The sequence below is a fragment of the Propithecus coquereli genome, unplaced genomic scaffold (genome assembly GCF_000956105.1).
Source record: "Propithecus coquereli isolate 6110/MARCELLA unplaced genomic scaffold, Pcoq_1.0 Scaffold114, whole genome shotgun sequence".
Lineage (NCBI taxonomy): Eukaryota > Metazoa > Chordata > Mammalia > Primates > Indriidae > Propithecus > Propithecus coquereli.
The window spans coordinates 2,558,063-2,577,614 of NW_012135414.1; the positions used below are offsets into that span (position 1 = coordinate 2,558,063).

At 39.2% G+C, this 19,552-nt stretch overlaps 1 protein-coding gene across 1 annotated transcript in view; it reads right to left on the bottom strand.

Moving 5' to 3' along the window:
- Positions 1 to 19,552, bottom strand: part of LOC105819619 (phospholipid-transporting ATPase FetA-like) — a 63,781-nt gene that overhangs the window by 39,245 nt on the left and 4,984 nt on the right. Inside the window, 9 exon segments of the mRNA XM_012655907.1 lie at positions 1,354 to 1,442; positions 3,466 to 3,624; positions 4,331 to 4,413; positions 5,462 to 5,532; positions 5,900 to 5,972; positions 12,310 to 12,371; positions 13,968 to 14,066; positions 14,900 to 15,013; positions 18,805 to 18,857. Coding sequence (XP_012511361.1) covers positions 1,354 to 1,442; positions 3,466 to 3,624; positions 4,331 to 4,413; positions 5,462 to 5,532; positions 5,900 to 5,972; positions 12,310 to 12,371; positions 13,968 to 14,066; positions 14,900 to 15,013; positions 18,805 to 18,857 — 803 coding nt within the window.

The window sequence follows — 19,552 nt, forward strand, 5'->3', positions numbered from 1 at the left end:
AGGCCGAGGCAGGACATTTGCTTGAGATCAGGAATTCAAGACTAGCCTGAGCAAAAGCAAGATCCCATCTCTACTAAAAATGGAAAAATTAGCTGGGTGTGGTGGCGCATGCCTGTAGTTCCAGCTACTTGGGAGGCTGAGGTAGGAGGATTGCTTGAGCCCAGGAGTTTGAGGTTGCAGTGAGCTATGATGAGGCCACTGCACTGTAGCATGGGTGACAGAGTGAGACCCTGTCTCAAAACAAACAAACAAACCAAAAAACCCAGAAGCAAACAAACAAATAAAATTCCATTTACTAAATCCAAAGGATTTTAAAAAGGAACTGTGATGTTTCATATAATAAATAAAGGAGAAAATGCAGTTTATAATTCAGATATTAATGAAAAGTGTATAGAAAGAAAAGATATTTTTGAGATTTCAGAGTCTAAACAGTAGAGTAAAAATAAAAATGAAAAGTCATGAAATTAAGTGTAGGCATCACTGGAATTGCTCAGCTAGGCAAAGAAGTCATTTAAGTGAAGAAATTAATCTGTCTATATCTAACATGAATAAAGGCAACCCGTATCAGATAGCATAGAAATAAATTAACTTATTAATTAGTCTTCAATCTAAGCTTCTATCATCAAAGCTAATTATTATGTATTGTGCTTTTCAGATTTCGTTTCTTAGCAGAAGAACCCTCTATTTTTCCAACTGATCTTATAAAACAGATAAATGTAGAGCTGCTCTTTTTGAAGCAAGAACTTCAAAATGAGGCAGATGGGTGGGGAACCTGTGGCCTCAAGGCAACATGTGGCCCTTCAGATCCCCAAGTGCACCCCTTGACTGAATTCAAATGTCACAGAACAAATCCCTTTATTAAAAGGAATTGTTCTGTAAACTTTGGATGCAGTCAAAAGACCAGACTCAAGGATCCAGAAGGTCACATGTGGCCCCAAGGCTGCAGGTTCCCCACCCCTCTAAGGAAATAGTTTTGAATATCATAAGTTTAAATAAGGTGTTCTATTAGTCTAAGTAAGGTGTTATTAAAGTGGTCATGAGTAAAACTGATTATGAGAAAACAAAAATATGTCTTAATTTCTAAAGCAGGGTCCTTGATCCATTCTGGTACCACTAATCAAAACAAAGTATCTCCTTAAACAATTGGTGACTATCCTCCACAACAGAGGTATAAACTAGATTCCCATGTAAATTGGCTCTATTATTTTCTGCTTCAGACCTTGTCTGTGGGGTCCTAAAACTGCCTAAGACTTTCATACAATTAAATTCTGAGTTGGAACTATCACCTTTCCTGTGGAAGGAAGGGAAGTTTCTATTTGTAAAGAAACAGAGAAAAAAAAATCCATAACTTACCCAGAGCACGAGGACATTCATAAGATGGTCTATCTGTGTTCGTTTAAAGTTATACTTCCCACTGTTCTGCATTAATTTGGTGTCTGGCCCTAAGTAAATCAGGAAGACATCAGATCTTAGAATCACTAAATATACTCAGAGGCTTGGAACTGACTGGAATTTACCTGTACAATCACCTAATCTAACCTCTTAATCCAAGGGATAAAGCCCTGGAGAAAGGCTCACAGTTGGTGCCAATAATTCGAAGAATGAAAAATCTGTTTCTAAGGATAGTCCTAACCACTTCTGCAAAGTGCGTCTGTGCAGACCCCTCTCTTTGTAGCACCTCGGACAGTCTTGACTTTCACAGATGAGTTAAGTCGGAATAACAGTCACAAGCCTTTCTCTCATCACTATCTGGTTTATTTGGCTTAGAGAAGGAATTTTCTGAGGTCTCTGCTTTCTTTTGGGGGACCCCACTGCTGGACCAGGCTACATTTTAAGTTTCTAACTGGAAAGGGAAGAAAGGAAAAGGCAATGGCAGCGATTTCTTCTGAGGTGAAAGCTGGGGAGCTGAGACTCCTCTGGGGCAAAGGGACAAAGACTCTGTTTTTCATGACAGGACAGACAGTAAGTAGAAGTAAGGAGCTCTTAATGGCTACTGGGACGTGAGCTGGAAATTATTAACCAGAGATATGGCTGCAGAAAAAGCATAAGAGGTTTAAAAGAAACTGTAAGCAACAATTTCTCTTGTCTTTTTACCATCTAACTGTTATTCTTACATGTGCTCTAATGAAGGAACTTCATCAGTGTTTACACGTGGGGGAGCTGGAACATCCCTGATATGTGGGCAAATACTGGGAATGCACAGCATATGCTATGCCGTTCTTTCTTCTTACGCATTCCTAGAAGGGCTTGAAGTCAAGAGAAGTTTGGCTCAGAGCCTGGGAGCTACAGGGACCATATCTTCCAAGGGTCCTTAGAGAGACTGACCTTACCCCAGGTTTCAAGAAGAAGGTGGAAATCATGGCAGAACTTTGGCACCATGTAGCGAGAATAGCAACTCAGTTCTGCACTGAATACCTCAAGGCTCTTAGGTGGCATCAATTCTCTGCTTAGAGCTTCCCAAAGCTACTCACTAGTAACCAATCAAGAGTCAGAGGGAAAACTTAACTAAATTCATGCTGGTTGGCAACATCACTGCTATTGCTTTAGGAAAAAAACCTTTGGCTGGAAAATAAGCTTTTTATGAGTGACATAAAATCTTTTGTGTTTGTAACCCTAGAAGCTGCCACTGTAGATCAAGAACCAATGAAGGAATTTCCACCAGGGCCTCCCTGGACTCTTATATTCCTCCCTAGGGCTTGGGTTCCATTGTTTTCCATAGAAGTCTAGGAGTAGATTCTCTAGAAGGGGAGCTCTGGGAATCTGAGTTGAGTAATAGTAGTCACTGTGGTATTTCTTTCTCGATACTTCCTACTATGGTTGTTGTCATCAATGCCCACTGTCACTGAGGGCATAGGGTAACATAGTGGCTTCCTCCATGTTTCTGACCCACATCATAACCTCAAAAAACCCCTCACTAAATATAATGGATTGTGGTTCTAAATGTCATCTCAAAAGGGTCCACTGCTAATGATCCATGTGTGACTTTTCTCTGGCATGAACTTTTCATATTTTATATTTTTATCTATAATGATAGATAAAAACACTGTATTAACTCTCTCCTCCTGGGAGTAATCCACATGTATAATCCTCCTTTCACATGCTAATTCTACTATACTTCCTCAGTGTATATATCCTCTCCTATGTCCAGATATGGTTGGAGAGACTCATGAATGCCCTGTGGTCTTGGAACACAAAACCTTCCTCTAACAGAGGCAGAGCTAATTGTTGGAAGCTCATTGCTTGGAAAAAGGAAGTCACTATTTTTTCAAAAAAATAAGTTTTTTCTTAAATCTCCCATACATCTATCTATCCATCCATCCACTTTCCTATCTATCTATCTCAAAGCTATAGGGCTTGGATATATCTGAGTGTCAAATGTACACCCTGAAAACTAAGTACCCACAACTTGACCGTGAATGGAATACAGCAGGCTGGGGGTCTGGGTGTGGCTCCAGGGAAACATACCAGTATAAATCACTAAGCCATAGCACCAGTCTGTATTCCTGATGATGCAGCCTCGGAGTAGCAGCTTGTCATGGTTCAGGAGGTAGTTTTTCCCCTTAAAGGTCAGTATTCCTGCGAATTTGTCCAGTTTGTTATTGGGAAGCTCACACTTCACTACTCCTGCAGAAAAACGAAGGAGTAAGAGTCCTGGCTCTGTAATCTTAGGCTTTTCCTAACAGGATGGAAGGAGGCTTAACAGAAAAGAGGAAAGAAAGAAAATGCCTCTTTTGAAATACATACACATCTCTTTCCTATCCTCTGCTGCTGCCCATGTTTCTGGGCACCAAAGAAGAATAATTCTGTATGTGACATGGGTCATCCAGATAGAGAAAAACCCACATGATAACTTATCATGATCAGTTACTACCAGATCATATGAGCTCCAAAACTGAAGAAACTAAGAAACTACTTAAAGCAGGCCTAGTATTTTTTTCAAAATGGAAATAATTTGGCTTTTTCCTGATTAGGAAAGCAAATATATCCTTTGTAAATATTTATGGAATATTAAAAGATAAAGGGGAAAGTGAAACTCACCCATTGTCTTGAGAAAAGTGCTATAAACCTTTTGAAGTCTTTTCTATATATGTACTCATAAACATACATATGTTTCCAAAGACAGGTTTATTTTATACATAGCATGCAGTATTTTATAATTTATACTTTTCCTTTAATTATACGTTGAGTATTTTTTCCATGTCAATAAATATCAACTTGCATATTATTTGCAATAAGTTGTATAGAAATCACTGGATGGATATACCACACTTTATTTAACCAGTTCTCTATTGATGAAAAATTGGGTGGGTAAACTTATTTCCTAACTCACCATCAAAGGCAGACAGCAGCTCCAAGTTATCGTCCATGTCACTGGTAACTGAGATGGCCTGTTTCACTTTCAGGTTGGTTTCGCTAGAGTAAAGGACATAGGGTTACCAGAGTACAGGACATGTACACGACGGCAGCAGAAGTCTAGTTTCTCTTGCTTCTTTGTGGGGTTTTAGAAAATAGATGTTGCCAGTAGAGCTTGGGCTATAGGTTTGAGCCATAAGAGTCACTGCCAGTGTTCCCCTTTTTCATGGGCAGTAGCGATAGCTCTGAAGAAAGCTGAGTGTTAGCCCACCCACTCTCCCCTCTTTCCTCTCATTCTCTGCAATACACCGCCACTACTTAATTAACCCATGAGATCCAGCTGGTCAGGTGCTCTACAGAAGGTGAAGCGCTATCACAAGACAACATGGAGGTGACACCTGCACCCTTCAAGAATAAGGAGCAGGTCCTGGTAAGAATCTGCACACACCTCCAAGGAAATATACTTCTCACCTCATGAATATTTATGGTGCCCGTGAAGGGATCTCAATTAACTATTTGCTGATATAGAAATGCCCAGACACAGAAGCAAAAATGGAAGCCACATTTTAAAAAGTTGTGGCACCAAGAAGAATAATTGTAAGAATGCAAATCAATATAAAAAACCAGAGGACAAGCTTTTTGCCGATGGCCCCATACTCCTAAGACCTTAGCTTTTGCATGCCAATCAATTTCTACCCTAAATCCTTTACAGAACATGATATTTTATTAGTAAATAGTTAGTTGCATATTCAAATTCTTGCCCTGAAAACTTTGAAAGTCTATTCTGCAATTTTACACTGCCACTCAGCATTATACAATATAGGCAGGGTATCTCTATTCTATAGATGGAGACTATGGAGTTCGTTTGCCCAGATTCTGTGGCCAGTGGATGCTCAATTATTGCTGTCAAGAGCTCAGCCTTGACTAGACAATCCCAAGGTTCTGGCCTTTTGTCTTCTCTCCTCTGGATACTTCTAAGCTCTCTAGCTCATACACTACCACTTCTATCTGAGAGTAAAATCCATTCCTGCATCATGCTCTCCCTCAGTGAGAGACCACTCTGAGCTGGCTAAATTATCTTAATGGACTATCAGGAGGGAACACTTACCCATCCAGGTCTGCTGTCTCTATGTACGTCAGACTGTATGGCTCACTGCTAGAGAGTAATAGGATATCTGCCTGTGGTCAGAAAAGTCAGAGAAAATAAGGAAAGCAGGAAGGCAGGCTGTAAATGTTACAGTGTGACAAGAGCAGTTACCTCAGGAACAGATGCTCACCCTAAGAATTTTACAGACATTGGTTTACTTCCTTTGTCTAGGATACATCACTGCTACCATACACCCTCTCCCAAAGCAACTCACACTTTACCTGTAGCTATGATGAGAGGTAGACAAGAACAAGCTTCTTACTGTAACAGCTATTGATCTCTGGTACAAAGTGAAGCAGATGAAGGTCACCAAAAGCAGGGGTAGCAGAAGTGCTGCAAGGGTCCCTGGCATCCACCCAAGCCAAAAAAGAAAAAGTCACAGCCAAAAGAGGTACTCACTGTGACTGGCTGATTATTTTCTAGTTTTATTATATCTCCCACTTGGACATTCATCCACTTGTCCTTCTTCATTCTGTAAGAAAACGACCTTTGAATGTTTGCTCTGAGAATTTCCCCAAAGCTCTGTCTTGACAATGGAGAACTTCTCTCTTTCACCCCCACAGGGCTGAGCTGAATGAAGACAAGGCTCAGGAAGGCCAAACTGATTTGTGATGCATCCTTGCTGCAATCAAGAATGGGGCCCATTCTCTTGACTTCGCTATACAGGTTTTCTAAAACCCTATAAAACTATATGTAGACATACATACACATAATTTTTTTAAGTAAAATAGTTCAAATAGTAAAGAAGTGTCTAAAGAGAGAAAAATTCTAAGTCTCCTCCGTCCCCAGCCTTTAGTTTTGCACCATAAAGGTAGCCACTGTTAGTAATTTTTTTTTTGTATTTCTTTCTAGGAAATAATCCATATAATCACAAACAACATAAACATTTAAAAGTTATACACGAGATCCATAATTTTCTGTACTTTGCATTTTTCATTTAATAATATATTATGGAGAGTACTTATAAAAGATGTGGTTCATCCTTTTTGATAGCTAAAATGCATTCTATCATATGGCTGAACCAATTTTATTTATTTATGTCACAATTAGATTACCTTTGATCCCTCAAATCCCCACTTCCCAAAAAGGCAGCCCGGCAGTAAAAAGGCAACCTGGCAATATGAGCATATTCTACAATACTGGCTCTCGTCCCTCCTCTTTTTTGTACTTCAACTTCCCAACTGCATAGGGTCCATAAATCTTTTCTCTCTGAGTAAGGACTAAGGAGGATGTGCATATTGCCACAAGCGTTTTGAAAACATGAGCTACCCGCTTCCAGCAATTCTATTCTGCCAAGCACCTCAAGAGCTGGGAAAGAGAGGACATGTCTAGAAGCCACCGTTCCTTTTGCTCTTGAATACAGCACTGTTATCCTTAGGGCATGACACACATCACCACTTTGCCAGATACACAAAGGCATGGGTATTCTTAGAGCACCTTTCCTGAGAAGACAGCTGCTTTGGGAAGGGTCAATCTCTACAATCCAAAAAAAAAAAAAAATCCTTTTTATATAAATTCACTCTTTCTTTTAAAAGAAATAGTACTTTCTTAGTACAAGTAGCTACCAGCCCTGGAGAAACACATCTGAATATTTATTTTACTTTCTTTGTCTTGATTTGACATTCACTTTTGCTAGTTCTCTGGCATTCTATGATCTTCACCAGTGAAACATGAAGAGATAGAAGGGCTATAACATTCTGGCTTCTTTGGAGATTTAAAAATTTATATTTTATTATATAGGGAGCTGCCCAACTATTACCAATTTGTTCCTGGACATTATAACAACCATGTGTCCCAGATTTGGAAGAGGGGGAGACATTCCCTACTAATTTAAAATATCCAATCCTGTTGTGCCATAAGTACATTTTTAATTTCCAAGCATTGCATCCTAACTTTTGGTTTAGAAAATATGATTAGAGAGCTAGAGAAGGTAATGCTTTGACTTCAGGGGAGACCACCCACATTATATTCTCTGCTTTATGTGAATGGTACCTCCTGGACTTCTGTAGCATACTAGTATTTTTCATACTATAAATACTTAGAAATGCGAGATAAAATAAAGCCAATCCAACATTCTTTCAAAAGCAAGCCTGTATTTGCCATAAAGTAAGGAGCCAGGAGAAAAGAAGGGTATGAAATCCATAACAGTAAGCATGTTCTGATGCTGTTCTTGCCCTAAGTGGACGAGGGGATTGCTGGTTTTAATAATCTAGTTGCTGGGCTGGCTTCAGCTCAGCAGTTCCTTTGACAAGTATAATAATCTAGTAATTTGAGTTTTAATTTCTCCCACCAGAGGGACAGGAGATGAAACCTTATGATCTCGAGAGGTAGTGAGTTGAAACTAAGAACTCTTCATAAAGCCAGGACCCTTGAAAGACCACACCATTAGTGAAAAGGTGATCTCAAAAAAAAAAAAAAAAAAAATCAACCCACTGGCAAGAAAGTTTGTCTGTCCTCATCTGGAGCAGGGGTGGGGAACCTGTGGCCTTAAGGACACATGTGGCCTTCTAGGTCCTCAGGTGTGGCCTTTTGACTGAATCCAAATTTTACAGAACAAATCCAAATAAAAGGATTTGTTCGTCTTTATATTTTTTATTTTTTTAATTCACAACAGTATTCATTAGATGAACTTACTGAAATTATTTTTTAATTTTTTCTTATTTTATTTATACTTTTTTATTTTTTAAAATGAGCGTATTTAAAATACCAAAGAATAAAATAAGTTTCAGTGAAATGATCCTCCCAGATTGACTGTACAATTAGAACATTAGTAAGCTATGAGTGCTAAATTGATGGCTGCTATGCTCATGATTTAGTTCTAACTTCCCCTGCCTGACTGGTGCCACTACTCCACGAGACTTGGCAAGAGTTCATGGGGGTCAAGTATGCCAGTCTGTTATTAGCTTTTGACAACAGTGCACTGTGTTTCTGTTTGAAGTGGAATTTGTGAATAGTTGCACAGCTTGACAGTATTTTTTAATTCTGTCTGCTTAACAGCCCATCATGTCAAAGAAGACCAAGAGAACACAGAAGGAAGAAAACAGATTTTTTAATGAGGATTGGGAATTGCAATATTATCTTGTTTCTGCTAAAGATAAGATGATTTGCTTGCTTTGTGATACTGCAATACCAACATTAAAGAAATTCAATGCTCATCAGCATTATAACACTCATAAGGACCACAAATATTTTAAATTAGAGGGCGAGGCACAAAAGGTTGTATTGCAGAAATTAAAAGGTGAAAAGCAAAACCAAAGACAATTCTTTCAAGCCACAGTAAGACCTGGAAATAATGCTACTGAAGCAACTTATAAAGTAGCTTATATACTCAGGAAAAAAAGGAAGCCATTCAGTGATGTAGAAATTGGGAAAGAATGCATTGTCAAAGATGTAGGATGCTTAGACCTCGATAACGTTTCAAAGTACAAACAACTTCCTCTTTCAAGGAGAACCATAACTGATTGGCAGCATGAATTAGCCTTCAACTTAACAGAACAACTCATGCAATACTTCAAAAGGAAAATATACATTATTCAATCCCTTTGGACAAATCAACTGATACTACTGACTTGGCACAGTTTTATACTTCATTGGGGTCATGGCAGAAGCTTTTCTTTGCTACCAAGAGTTACTTGCTTTGGGCACTCTTACAAACAGAACACAGGGAATAGATATCTTTAACAACTTTCAAGATAAATGCTGTGAAGTTGGACTGAATTTGGTAAATTTAGTGAATGTACAGATGGTGCACCTTCCATGACAGGAAAACATGAAGGGTTTATTGCACAGATTAAAAAAAGTATTAACAGATCCAGATGCTCTCATTTCTTTTGATTGTATTTGCATCAGCAAAATCCCTGTGCTAAACCTACTATTTTAAGTGACACTTTGCAACAAGTTATAAGTATTGTTAACTATATTCATGCAGATGCAACACAGCATCCCCAGTTTTGTAACATGCCAAAGTTAAATGATGAGGTATTCAGTGTGGATTTGCTGTATCATTCTAAAGTGCATTGGCTATCTCAGGGACAGGTGTTATCTCTGAGAACAGATAGTTAAATTTTAAGAAGAACAGAATCAGCAATGTGAATTACTGAAAGAAGATTTCTATAGGAATGCAGCATTTCTGTGTGATATGTCAAATAGAAACTTGAATGTTTTTTTGGAAGGTAAAACTGTCTGTATATGATATGTGCCAAAAAGTCCAAGCATTTCAAAAAAAGCTCTCTTTGTTTTCAAAACACTTCTTCAAAAGGAAATTTTGGATGAACATTTTCCCCAGTTAGCAAAGGTTGATGATGAGCAGGATGATACAGGCGAATCATTTGAAGAATATGCAGCTGTTATAGACCTATTAATTGGAGAATACAATGAAAGGTTCACTGACTTTGAGAATCATGACATCACACAAAAATTAGCATTTTTAGCCTCACTTAGTTGATAGGCACCTAAAGAACTATAGATGGAATGGATTGAGCTCTCAGTAGATGACATTTTAAAGACATTGTTTGATAGTAAGAAAGATCCAATGGAAATATGGAAAAATGCAGTAGAATACCCATGCCTTAGGCGACATGTCCGAAAAATGTTTTCTTGCTTTTCAGCCACTTATTGCTGTGAATCTACATTCTCCTTCCTAACTCAAATCAAGATGCCCTTAAGGTCACAAATGACTGATACCCATCTAGAGGATCAACAGAAACTGCCAACCTCCATGCTGCAACCAAATATTCAAATGCTTTCCAACCAAAAGCAAACACAACAAAGTCATTAAAAGATTAGTTAATTTTAAAATTAACAAATAGTTTTAATTTTTCAAATTATTTAAGTACATAGAAGTTATATTTTTACAAAATAATGTACATTTTTAAGTATATCTAATTGAAGTTTCTTGAATGCAGCCTTTTTTGATTACAGCTAAATCAAGACGGCTTTCCGATATGAAAACGTTCCCCACCCCTGGTCTGGAGGGCTGGGGTCAGTGAGTGGAGGACTCTCCCCTAAGAATTTGTAACCTCCTGCGGCATGGGGCTCAAATTTATGCATCCTCCAAATTAGGTCTCAGTAGGTGATACCCTTGAATCCCATGGTATAAGCAAACACAAACCCTTCTACAACCTCACCTCAGGCCACTTAGAATTCCCAAAAGGAAAGTTCCTCTAAAGGTGTGCTTGTAAACAAAATGATTGAGAAATGAAAAGCAACAAAAATCATAACTTGCAAAACAGATAAACTTTTTATATAGCAGTTTTGCTCAAACCTATGTGTTCTAGAAAAAGAAAGATGTTTTCTGGAATGTAAACTGTTTCAACAACCAATCTCACCTCTGCACATTAAAGTGATAAGACACTTGCTTACAAAGTCTAACCAGAGCCTTGCTTGTTAACTCCCACTCTAAAATCACTCTATGACAAATTTTTGGGAGTTCATTTGACTAAATTCATTTGTCAGCAACTCCCTAGCTTTGCCAGTTGCTAATACACTCAGTTTTGTCCTTTCTTTTCTTTTTATGTCTATTTCCATTCTTTTTTCCTATTTTAATTTTCTTTTTAAGCACAAGTGACTTTTTTGGTGGTATCTTATGGGAGGTTTCAACAGTTTAAACATTTGAGGAAACAATCCACCCTGAGTAAGTATCAGCTGACACAATCAACAACAGGATTAGATGCACAAGCATTTCAGATAATAGAATTATATGATAAAAAACTATAGCTACTGGGTTTTCTGTAAGGCCACCATGACAAAGGCTGGACCTCAATCCTGAACTCCCTCAGGTTTGCACTTTCTTAGAATCATGATTCTGCTCACCCTGGTCACTTTTCCTTTCACACAATCTGTACTTACTGAATTCTTCCCCACCTCTTAAGGCCTAGTATAAACATCACCTCTTCCAGAATATCTTTCTTTATTCCTTTAACCAGCTATGATTGCTCATTTGTTATTAATTCCTATTATATTACCTCTTACGATAGTGTTCAAATTTTGCCTAACATAGGAATATGCCTGCCTACTTCCATTCCTGCCAACACTTTAGATAGCTATGCTCAAACACCTCAGCAATGGGGTCAACACCAATACTCTCCTTATTTTTTATCGTAGATATATTTTTTGAGACGGAGTCTTGCTCTGTCACCCTGGGTAGAGTGCAGGGCATCATCAGAGCTCACTGCAACCTCAAATTCATGGGCTCAAACGATCCTCCTGCCTCAGTCTCCCAAATAGCTGGGACTACAGGCACCCACCACCACACCCGGCTAATTTTTCTGTTTTTTTTTTTTGTAGAGACAGGGTCTTGCTCTTGCTCAGGCTGGTCTCAAACTCCTGAGCTCACGCAATCCTCCTTCCTTGACCTCCCAGAGTGCTAGTATTACTGGCATGAGCCACTGTGCCCAGCCCAATACTTTCTTTAGATTGTTATCAGAAATGGTGACCTACCAAAAAGCCTTGTCAGAATCCATTGGTGTTATAAAGACAGATGTTTCCATGCTGACTACTATGTTAATAATAATCACTTGGGATATATCACGTTATCATATATTAATTGCTTCAATATGTATTTTGCTTTTATTTCCACAGGTATTCTCTAAGGTAGAGAATATTATTTACACTTTATAGAAAAGAAAAATGAGGCCATAGATATCTGAGGTAATATGGCAAGTTCGTTTTAGATCTAGAAACAAATTCTTCTTATATCTTTTCACTGTCCTGAATTACCTTCCCAAAACACCCAGCACATCAAGCTTCAGCAAGGACAACCCTCCTCCAGGACTGGTCCTACCTAAACTGGCTTCCCTAGAAGAACTTACCTGCCATTTACCAGCAGTAGAACAGGACGGTTGTTGACCTGATTGTCATTTTGGTGCCTTTTCTAAAATCACACAAGAAAATGTTCAGGAAGTATATCTATAGCAAACTGCATGTAGAAGGGTAATGTTCTGAAATATTATCCAATGTAGTTCCCCTTCTTTCCCCCTCCCTGAAGCTCTTCTACCATTAACGCTAGACAATGAGGTTGATTATCTCTGGGAAGCTGGGAAAGGAGGTCAGAAAAAGAATCCAAGGAGTAGAAAGAGACAAAATCTTGGTTTTATGTATCAAAAGCCAAAAGCCTGGGGGAATGAGAACAAACAACTTATGGCAAAAGCTGCAGAGGACAGAATACAAACTAATGGGCAGGACTACAGAGTCCCACACACCGTGATAGGTGCAGGGAAAGCTAGGAATTTTTAAGCATGCTCCCACCCCTATTGCCAGCTGTAGTCGACAGCCAGAAGCTACGACAGTGGATGCACTGAGGAAAGAGGCCAACATAAAGACCAATAGAAGGGCAACAAATACAGGGCATGTCCTGATGCCAGGACTCACATGAATCTCCTCTTTCCAGTTGAGATTACTCCCTGGGAAATGGTAGGATTGGGAAGGGGGCAGAGAGAATCCAAAATTTGTCACAATTCAGAATTGTCCAAATATTTCTGAGTTCTAAACCAGAAGTAACTAGGTTACCCTGAATTGGCAAGTTAATTTTTGGTTCTCATTAGAAAGAGTTGGGGTCGGGGGTATGTGTGTGGTTATGAGCTAAAATGAGTTCTGTTATAGAGAAATAAAGTTACATTTTTGCACATCTGAGTTCTGATTGAAATTTAAACCAGGACATGCGCTAATCCTGGGTTTAAAGAGTTACAGAGTTAAAGTACTGGGGAAACATCCATGCTGTAAAACTTTGGTCAAAAAATCTATCCTGGAAAAATGAGAAGGACTCTCTTAGGGAAACTGCAAACAGGTCAACAGGACTGGCTTCACAAATCTCACTAGTAGGCCTGGTACTGGGTCCTCACCCTTACCATCTCTGCCAGACCTGCTGTAAGAAGCAAAGAGGAAGCCCAGAAGCACTCACTGTGACCCAGGAAGGGAGCTGGCCTCTGCTTATGTCATGAGGCTTTTAAAAGCAGAGGGTTCCTAGCTGCTGTGCATACCTAACAGAATTGAGAGCTGGAAAAGGACATGGGGAGAGCTGGAGAGGAGAAAGGGAATTCAGAGAGAGGAGAAGAAAGAGGAAGAACGGGAGAAAGGGAGCAGGGACAGAGGAAAGAAGGGAAAAGGAATATAAAATGGGAGAAAGCGAGCAGAGAAGGAAGCATGAGAGCAAAGCCAGAGAAAGCTAGAGGGTAGTAAAGGAAGAGCGGGCTATTTAAGATGGAAAGAGGCCTGGAAAAGGGGCTAAACGTGGTGGCAGTAGGAAGACAGAGAAAGGCCTTGCATTGCCCCTTCTGGCCATGCATAGACCACCAATCTCGGGCCTACAGGAATTACGTATTCTTCTGCGATGGATAAGGAAACAAGAAAGGGAAATATCTCTTTCCATTCAGTGCTTCCTCTTAGCACTAGGTGCTGGGAAGTCCTTCTTGCCCCATAGCCTGACTAGCTAGTTACAGTGAGGGACTAAAGGCCCAGGAAGCTGCTTCACCAGGTCATCCATGGCATCTTTCACTGCTGTTATGGACAGCACCACCATCAGGGGTACCACAGTTGTGTACCACGCCAAGGAGGAGATCTGGGGGATCAACTGAGAGAAGGAAAGGGAGAGAATATTGTGTCTGAAAACTCAAAGGATAATATATTTCTTCCCAATCCCTCACCTCCACCACCATTTTCACCTCCATAGGTTCATAGCAAACATACTATCCTAGCTGCTTTCCACTGTTGTAGCCTTCATATAACCCCCAAAACATAAGTAAACATTTCTCAAGTGATGCTAAAAGAACAAAAAGGCTACAAGTTGCTCCCTATCTGTCCTGAACTCCACTACCTTCTTCTGGATGGCAACGGATCATTTCTCCCCTGATAATGAACGGTAACGGGGCAGGGGCATAAGAGTGGACGTGGGAAAACCACATGTTCTCCCACACCTTTCAGCACAAGGGGAAGTGAGGCGATCTGTCACTCTTCCCCAGTTTGGGCCTATCCTATTCTGCTTCCTTTCTTCGTGCTGGCACTCTTATACTCTAAATCATTCTCCTTCCTCAGCACTCCTGCATGTTAATTTTCTGTCACAGAGGCTGGGACAAGGAGGAATAGGGTTGTAGTTGTGGTCAGGGTGAAGAATCTATGGTCTGCTGTGGTTGAGCTGACGTGTGACCAGGCAGCCATGATAAGGAGTCCACCTTCCTTAGGATTTGGTGACCTTGTCTCCTTCCTCTTGTAGAGGCTCATTTCACATGGGCTAATCCTGACCACAGATACTCTAAGGGACTGGCCCGAGACTCCAGCCATCCATTTGCCTGTTGTCTAAAGAGAGGAGACATCCTTCTCAGTTTAGGGAAGGGAAAAACTAATTACACAGTCTGACCCCAGAGAGGTTGATAAAACACTCTGTGGAAAAGGCCCAAAAGACAATACCTGTAGGAATAGCAAGATGAGGAAATATGCATTTGCAAGTCTCTGGAACTGTTCAAATAGGTTCCGGGGCAGGAAGTTAATGGCACTATATCTTGAGGTCTTGATGGTATTGTTCTGTGAGAAAAACAAAACAAAACAACACAAAACACCAAAACACACACAATTAGAGGAACCAAAGACAACTCAAAACTGGGTTGACAGGCAGTTGCTCCCACCTCACAGTCTTAACAAAAAAGACCAAGACCACTCAGGAAATGGGAAAAAGCCACCAAAGTTCCCCTGACCTGGGATGGAGAGAGGAAAGAAGTGTCTAATTTCCCCCTTTTCTTTGAGACCTAGAGAGGCCTAGAGGATTGTAAGATGGTAAGGCCACTCCACATAGCAGTTTCTATGGGAGCAGAATGCATCTCTGCCCCTGATAGAGTTCTTTGTTTATTCATGCTATTAATAATAATAATGATAATAATTATCAAATAAACAATAAAAACATATTTATTGAGTACTTACTATATTCAAGGCACTGTTCTAAGTATTTTATATGCAGCAACCCATTTAATCCTCACAACAACTCTGTGAATTGAATACTATACGATCACCATTGAGGATGAAGAAATTGAGGCACTGAATCCAGTGGTCTCTACTGAAGCTTTTCTTAGCCTGGCAAACTCTGTTTGTTGTGCCTTTACTTGTTACTTTCAATGTTGAAGGATGTCAGATGCTAAAAAGCAAAGAACTGTCTTTCAACCCTAGCCCACTGAGGGTTTCTACACTGGTGACTGTCAGCATTGGAGAATCCCTTGGCTCCTAATTGTCCTAGGAGGATCTGAATAGTTTTTGCCTATTATTATCTAAGCTATAATTTTGCTGAGTGGGAACTTGTCTACCTCCTCAATCCTGATCTCAAGATGTTGACAGGACCATCTTACTCTCTACCTTTGGGTCTTAAATCGTTTGTCCCAAGATGTCAGAGTTTGTATCTAACAGCTCAAGAAAAGCAGGAGAATGTAACCAAATAAGTCCCTAAGGACAGGGCTTCTTTCCTATCTCCTCCATCCATAAGGTTAGAACAAAAGAATAAACCCACCTGCAGGCCTGGAGTACAGATACTGCCCAAGCATGAAGAATCTTGCTGGGCCCTTCTTTGGGAGGGCATCAAAATCCTTTTCTTAGAGAATTAGAATTCTCCAAGGAGAATTAGATAGGCTACCCAGCCAGGTCTTGCCCAAGGTCTGTTTCCCGTGGGAAGAGAAGCTGGTCAAATAGCTTACCATGTAGAGTTTGGAGATCCAAGCCAAACCTAAGATTGCCTTGGTGTTTCTCCACGATTTTCCAATTACTTATTAAACATTGCAGCATTTCTTAAGCCTTGCTCTGTTCACAGCCCTATTCTGGGCTATACTAGTGGAGGCTGAAAAAGAATTAGACAGGATCTATCCTGGAGAAGCTCATAGGTCTGTCTTGAATGAAGTGCTAATGAAATAATCTTTAAGGGTCCTTCTTGCCTCGAGAGTATATTATTCTAGCATAGAAATGGTTTTCTTTGATCATGAGATACTCTGAGTTTCTCAGTGTCTAAGTCCTGATGGGTCTGATACTTGGATCTTCTGAGAGATGGCCTTACTGAAGTAGCTGGCCTTCACTGTTGATTTTCCATTTGATTACATAGACATTTAATAAGTATTTCAGGTTTCTACTTACCTGGGTAGCATTTGTTTAGCTAACAAAGACAAAAGCTGTGCTGATTCTGCCTCGAGATAGAAGTACCAGTATTTCTTTACTAACTTGGCAACCAGAGTGTTTTGTTCTACTCTTAAATGTCAAACCAGAAGCAGTATCTCAAGAATGTAGAACATCTCCTTAACTATGAACTTCTTCAGTGTTTAGTTCTTGTAGCAAAGGTGATAAAATTTAAGCATAATAGAGGTGGTTGATTTTGATTTGGTTAGTTATTTATTTCTTTGGGCTGTGTTATAGGACTGAATGCTAAATGGGGTAACAGAAGAAAATAGAAGGCCAAGGATATAATGGGAATCAGCAGTTAAGGGCTGGGAAGAGAGAAAGGAGTCAGAGTGGAAGAAATTAGAGAAATATGAAGAAAATGAGCGATGTACAGGGCCAGGGAAATGAAATGAAATGGTTACTAAATACATAAGAATGAGTCAAATCTGTTTATTTATTTATTAAATACTCAGCATATATTTAATGAATGCCAAGTATGTGCCAAACATTGTGATAGGAACTGTGGATACAGAGATGAATGAGACAGGTACCCTTTTTCCAAGGGGTAATAGTTTCTTGGAAAAAGAAACTAAAATTTTCATAACCATATTTAACTGCCATGACTGCCATGCAAGGTGAACATTATTATACCCATTGTATTATACAAATGAAAGAACTGAAGATCAGAGAATTTAAACAACTTGCCTAAGGTTTCAATGTTAGTAAGGGGCAGAACTGTATTCAAACTCAGGTCTGTCTAATGCCAAAACCTAGTTTTACTGCACACTATTGCTTCTTATGCAGGTGTAGGAGACAGAAAGGGGAAACTTGTTCCCATGGCCACACCTTGAGCATTGTTATTATCCAGAACCACTCTAGCACAGAAATCATAAACTAATATCCCACAGAGACTACAAACATATATGGCTATATATATTTATATATATATAAAATATATGAATGACATAACATATGTCTAGAAGCATTGCTTATAATCATAAAAGATTTAAAACAACCCAAATGTCCATTTTAAAGGAACTGGTTAAATTGACTATGCTAAATTTGTAGAGGGAATACTAGAAAAGACAAGAAGGAAAAAGCTATTATGAAATCATGATTATGAAAACACTTCTAGGATATATTGTTAAGGTTCACAATAGTGTAAAAAAGTGGGAAAATAATATATATTTGTATTTGCTTTATTTCAACAAAGAGGCACTGATAAATATACAAAAAACTAATAAATGTGGTTCCCTATAGGGAGCAGATTCGGGAAGGATGGGGTGTTGGAGCACGACTTTTTAATATATATCTTTTTATGGGTCACTTAGTCATAAATACATAAATAAGTGAAAAATGAATAAGCCAATAGAAAATGGGCAAAGATCATTCATAGGTAGTTTCCAGAAAAAGAAATACAAAAGGCAAATTAACATGAAAAGATTATCATAATCTCACTTAAAATTAAGGAAAGATAGATAACAAACTGTTGCTTTTCATCCAAGAGCCTGGCAAAGATGAAAAAGATTAATAATAACCCAGTTTGGTAGGAATGTGCAGTCACTACTGTAAGCAGAAATATAAATGTATATAATCCCTTTACAGGACAATCTGGCCTCTAATAATTTTTAGTGTGTTTTCCTTTTGGCCCAGCCAATTCACTTCTAGGAAACTTTCGTAAGATATATTCACCTGAATGCAACAAAATATACAAATAATGGTGTTCATTCAGGGCCATTTAACATAGCAAAACACTGGAGACGTTTTAAATGTTCATCAATAGGGACTGATTAAATAAATTAAGGTTTATCAATATAATGGACAACAATGCTGCTATTAAATGAATGAGGCAGATCTACATGTATTGTCATAGATAGGTATCTGAGTGAAAGAAGAAAACTGTGGAACTATGCTTTCATTTGTGCAAGGAAAAGCTGTAATATTTCTTTTCTCAGAGTTATATATAAATCCAAATCTGAGACATGTTCTCTCCTGAGCTTAGGTCACTGGATAAATTTTGGTTTCTGAGCCCTCATTGCACAACTCATTGTACAGAAGCTTGAAAGAAAGTAGAATCTATGTTGTAGGATCCACGTCTACAATGAATTTCCTGGTCTTCTAACCAAGGGGAATATTACAGGAGAATACTTGCCCCCTTCTGAAATAGCCAGAGGCATAATACTCACCGGATATCCAAAAATATCATTGAGTTCTCTGTTGTTGGCTTGAAGATATCTCCCTTGTTATGAAAAAAGAGGAGAGAAATGATGAGAAGGATGCCCCTCTGTAGATCAGCCCAGGATGCTGGCTGCTAGGGAAGACTTCACTAGATCAGATCCCCACACTTTCTTGCTGAAATATCTGTCCAAAATGGGATTTTGTCTCTTTATTCAAAGAATCAAGAAATATAATAAAAATGAAAATCCTCAAGTGTTCAAGCTTTTTGGAGGCAACAGGACTAGTAACTCCTGAGGAGTTCTCCACCATTAAAGCTTCTAGTACTTCTTAGATTATGTTTCCACAGGCAGCAGGATGGCCTATACCAAACTTACTGCCAAACCCAGAATCCCAGCCCCCCTCATAAGTCAATTCCAGCACCTTGCCTTAAGATAGCTAAGGTTCTTCTCTAAGCCAGCTTTTCTTAAACTTGCTTAACTAAATGTAAATCAAAAAATCATTATTGAGTATTTATTGCACAGAAGCCAGTATACTGGATGCTGTGGGGGGATAAAAAGATGAGTAAGACAGAGTCTCTGACTTTGAGGTTCTTTAGTGTAGTAGGAGTGAGCCTGATAACTACAATTCATGACAAAATCATCATATCAGGCCGGGCGCGGTAGCTCACACCTGTAATCCTAGCTCTCTGGGAGGCCGAGGCAGGCGGATTGTTTGAGCTCAGGAGTTCGAAACCAGCCTGAGCAAGAGCGAGACCCC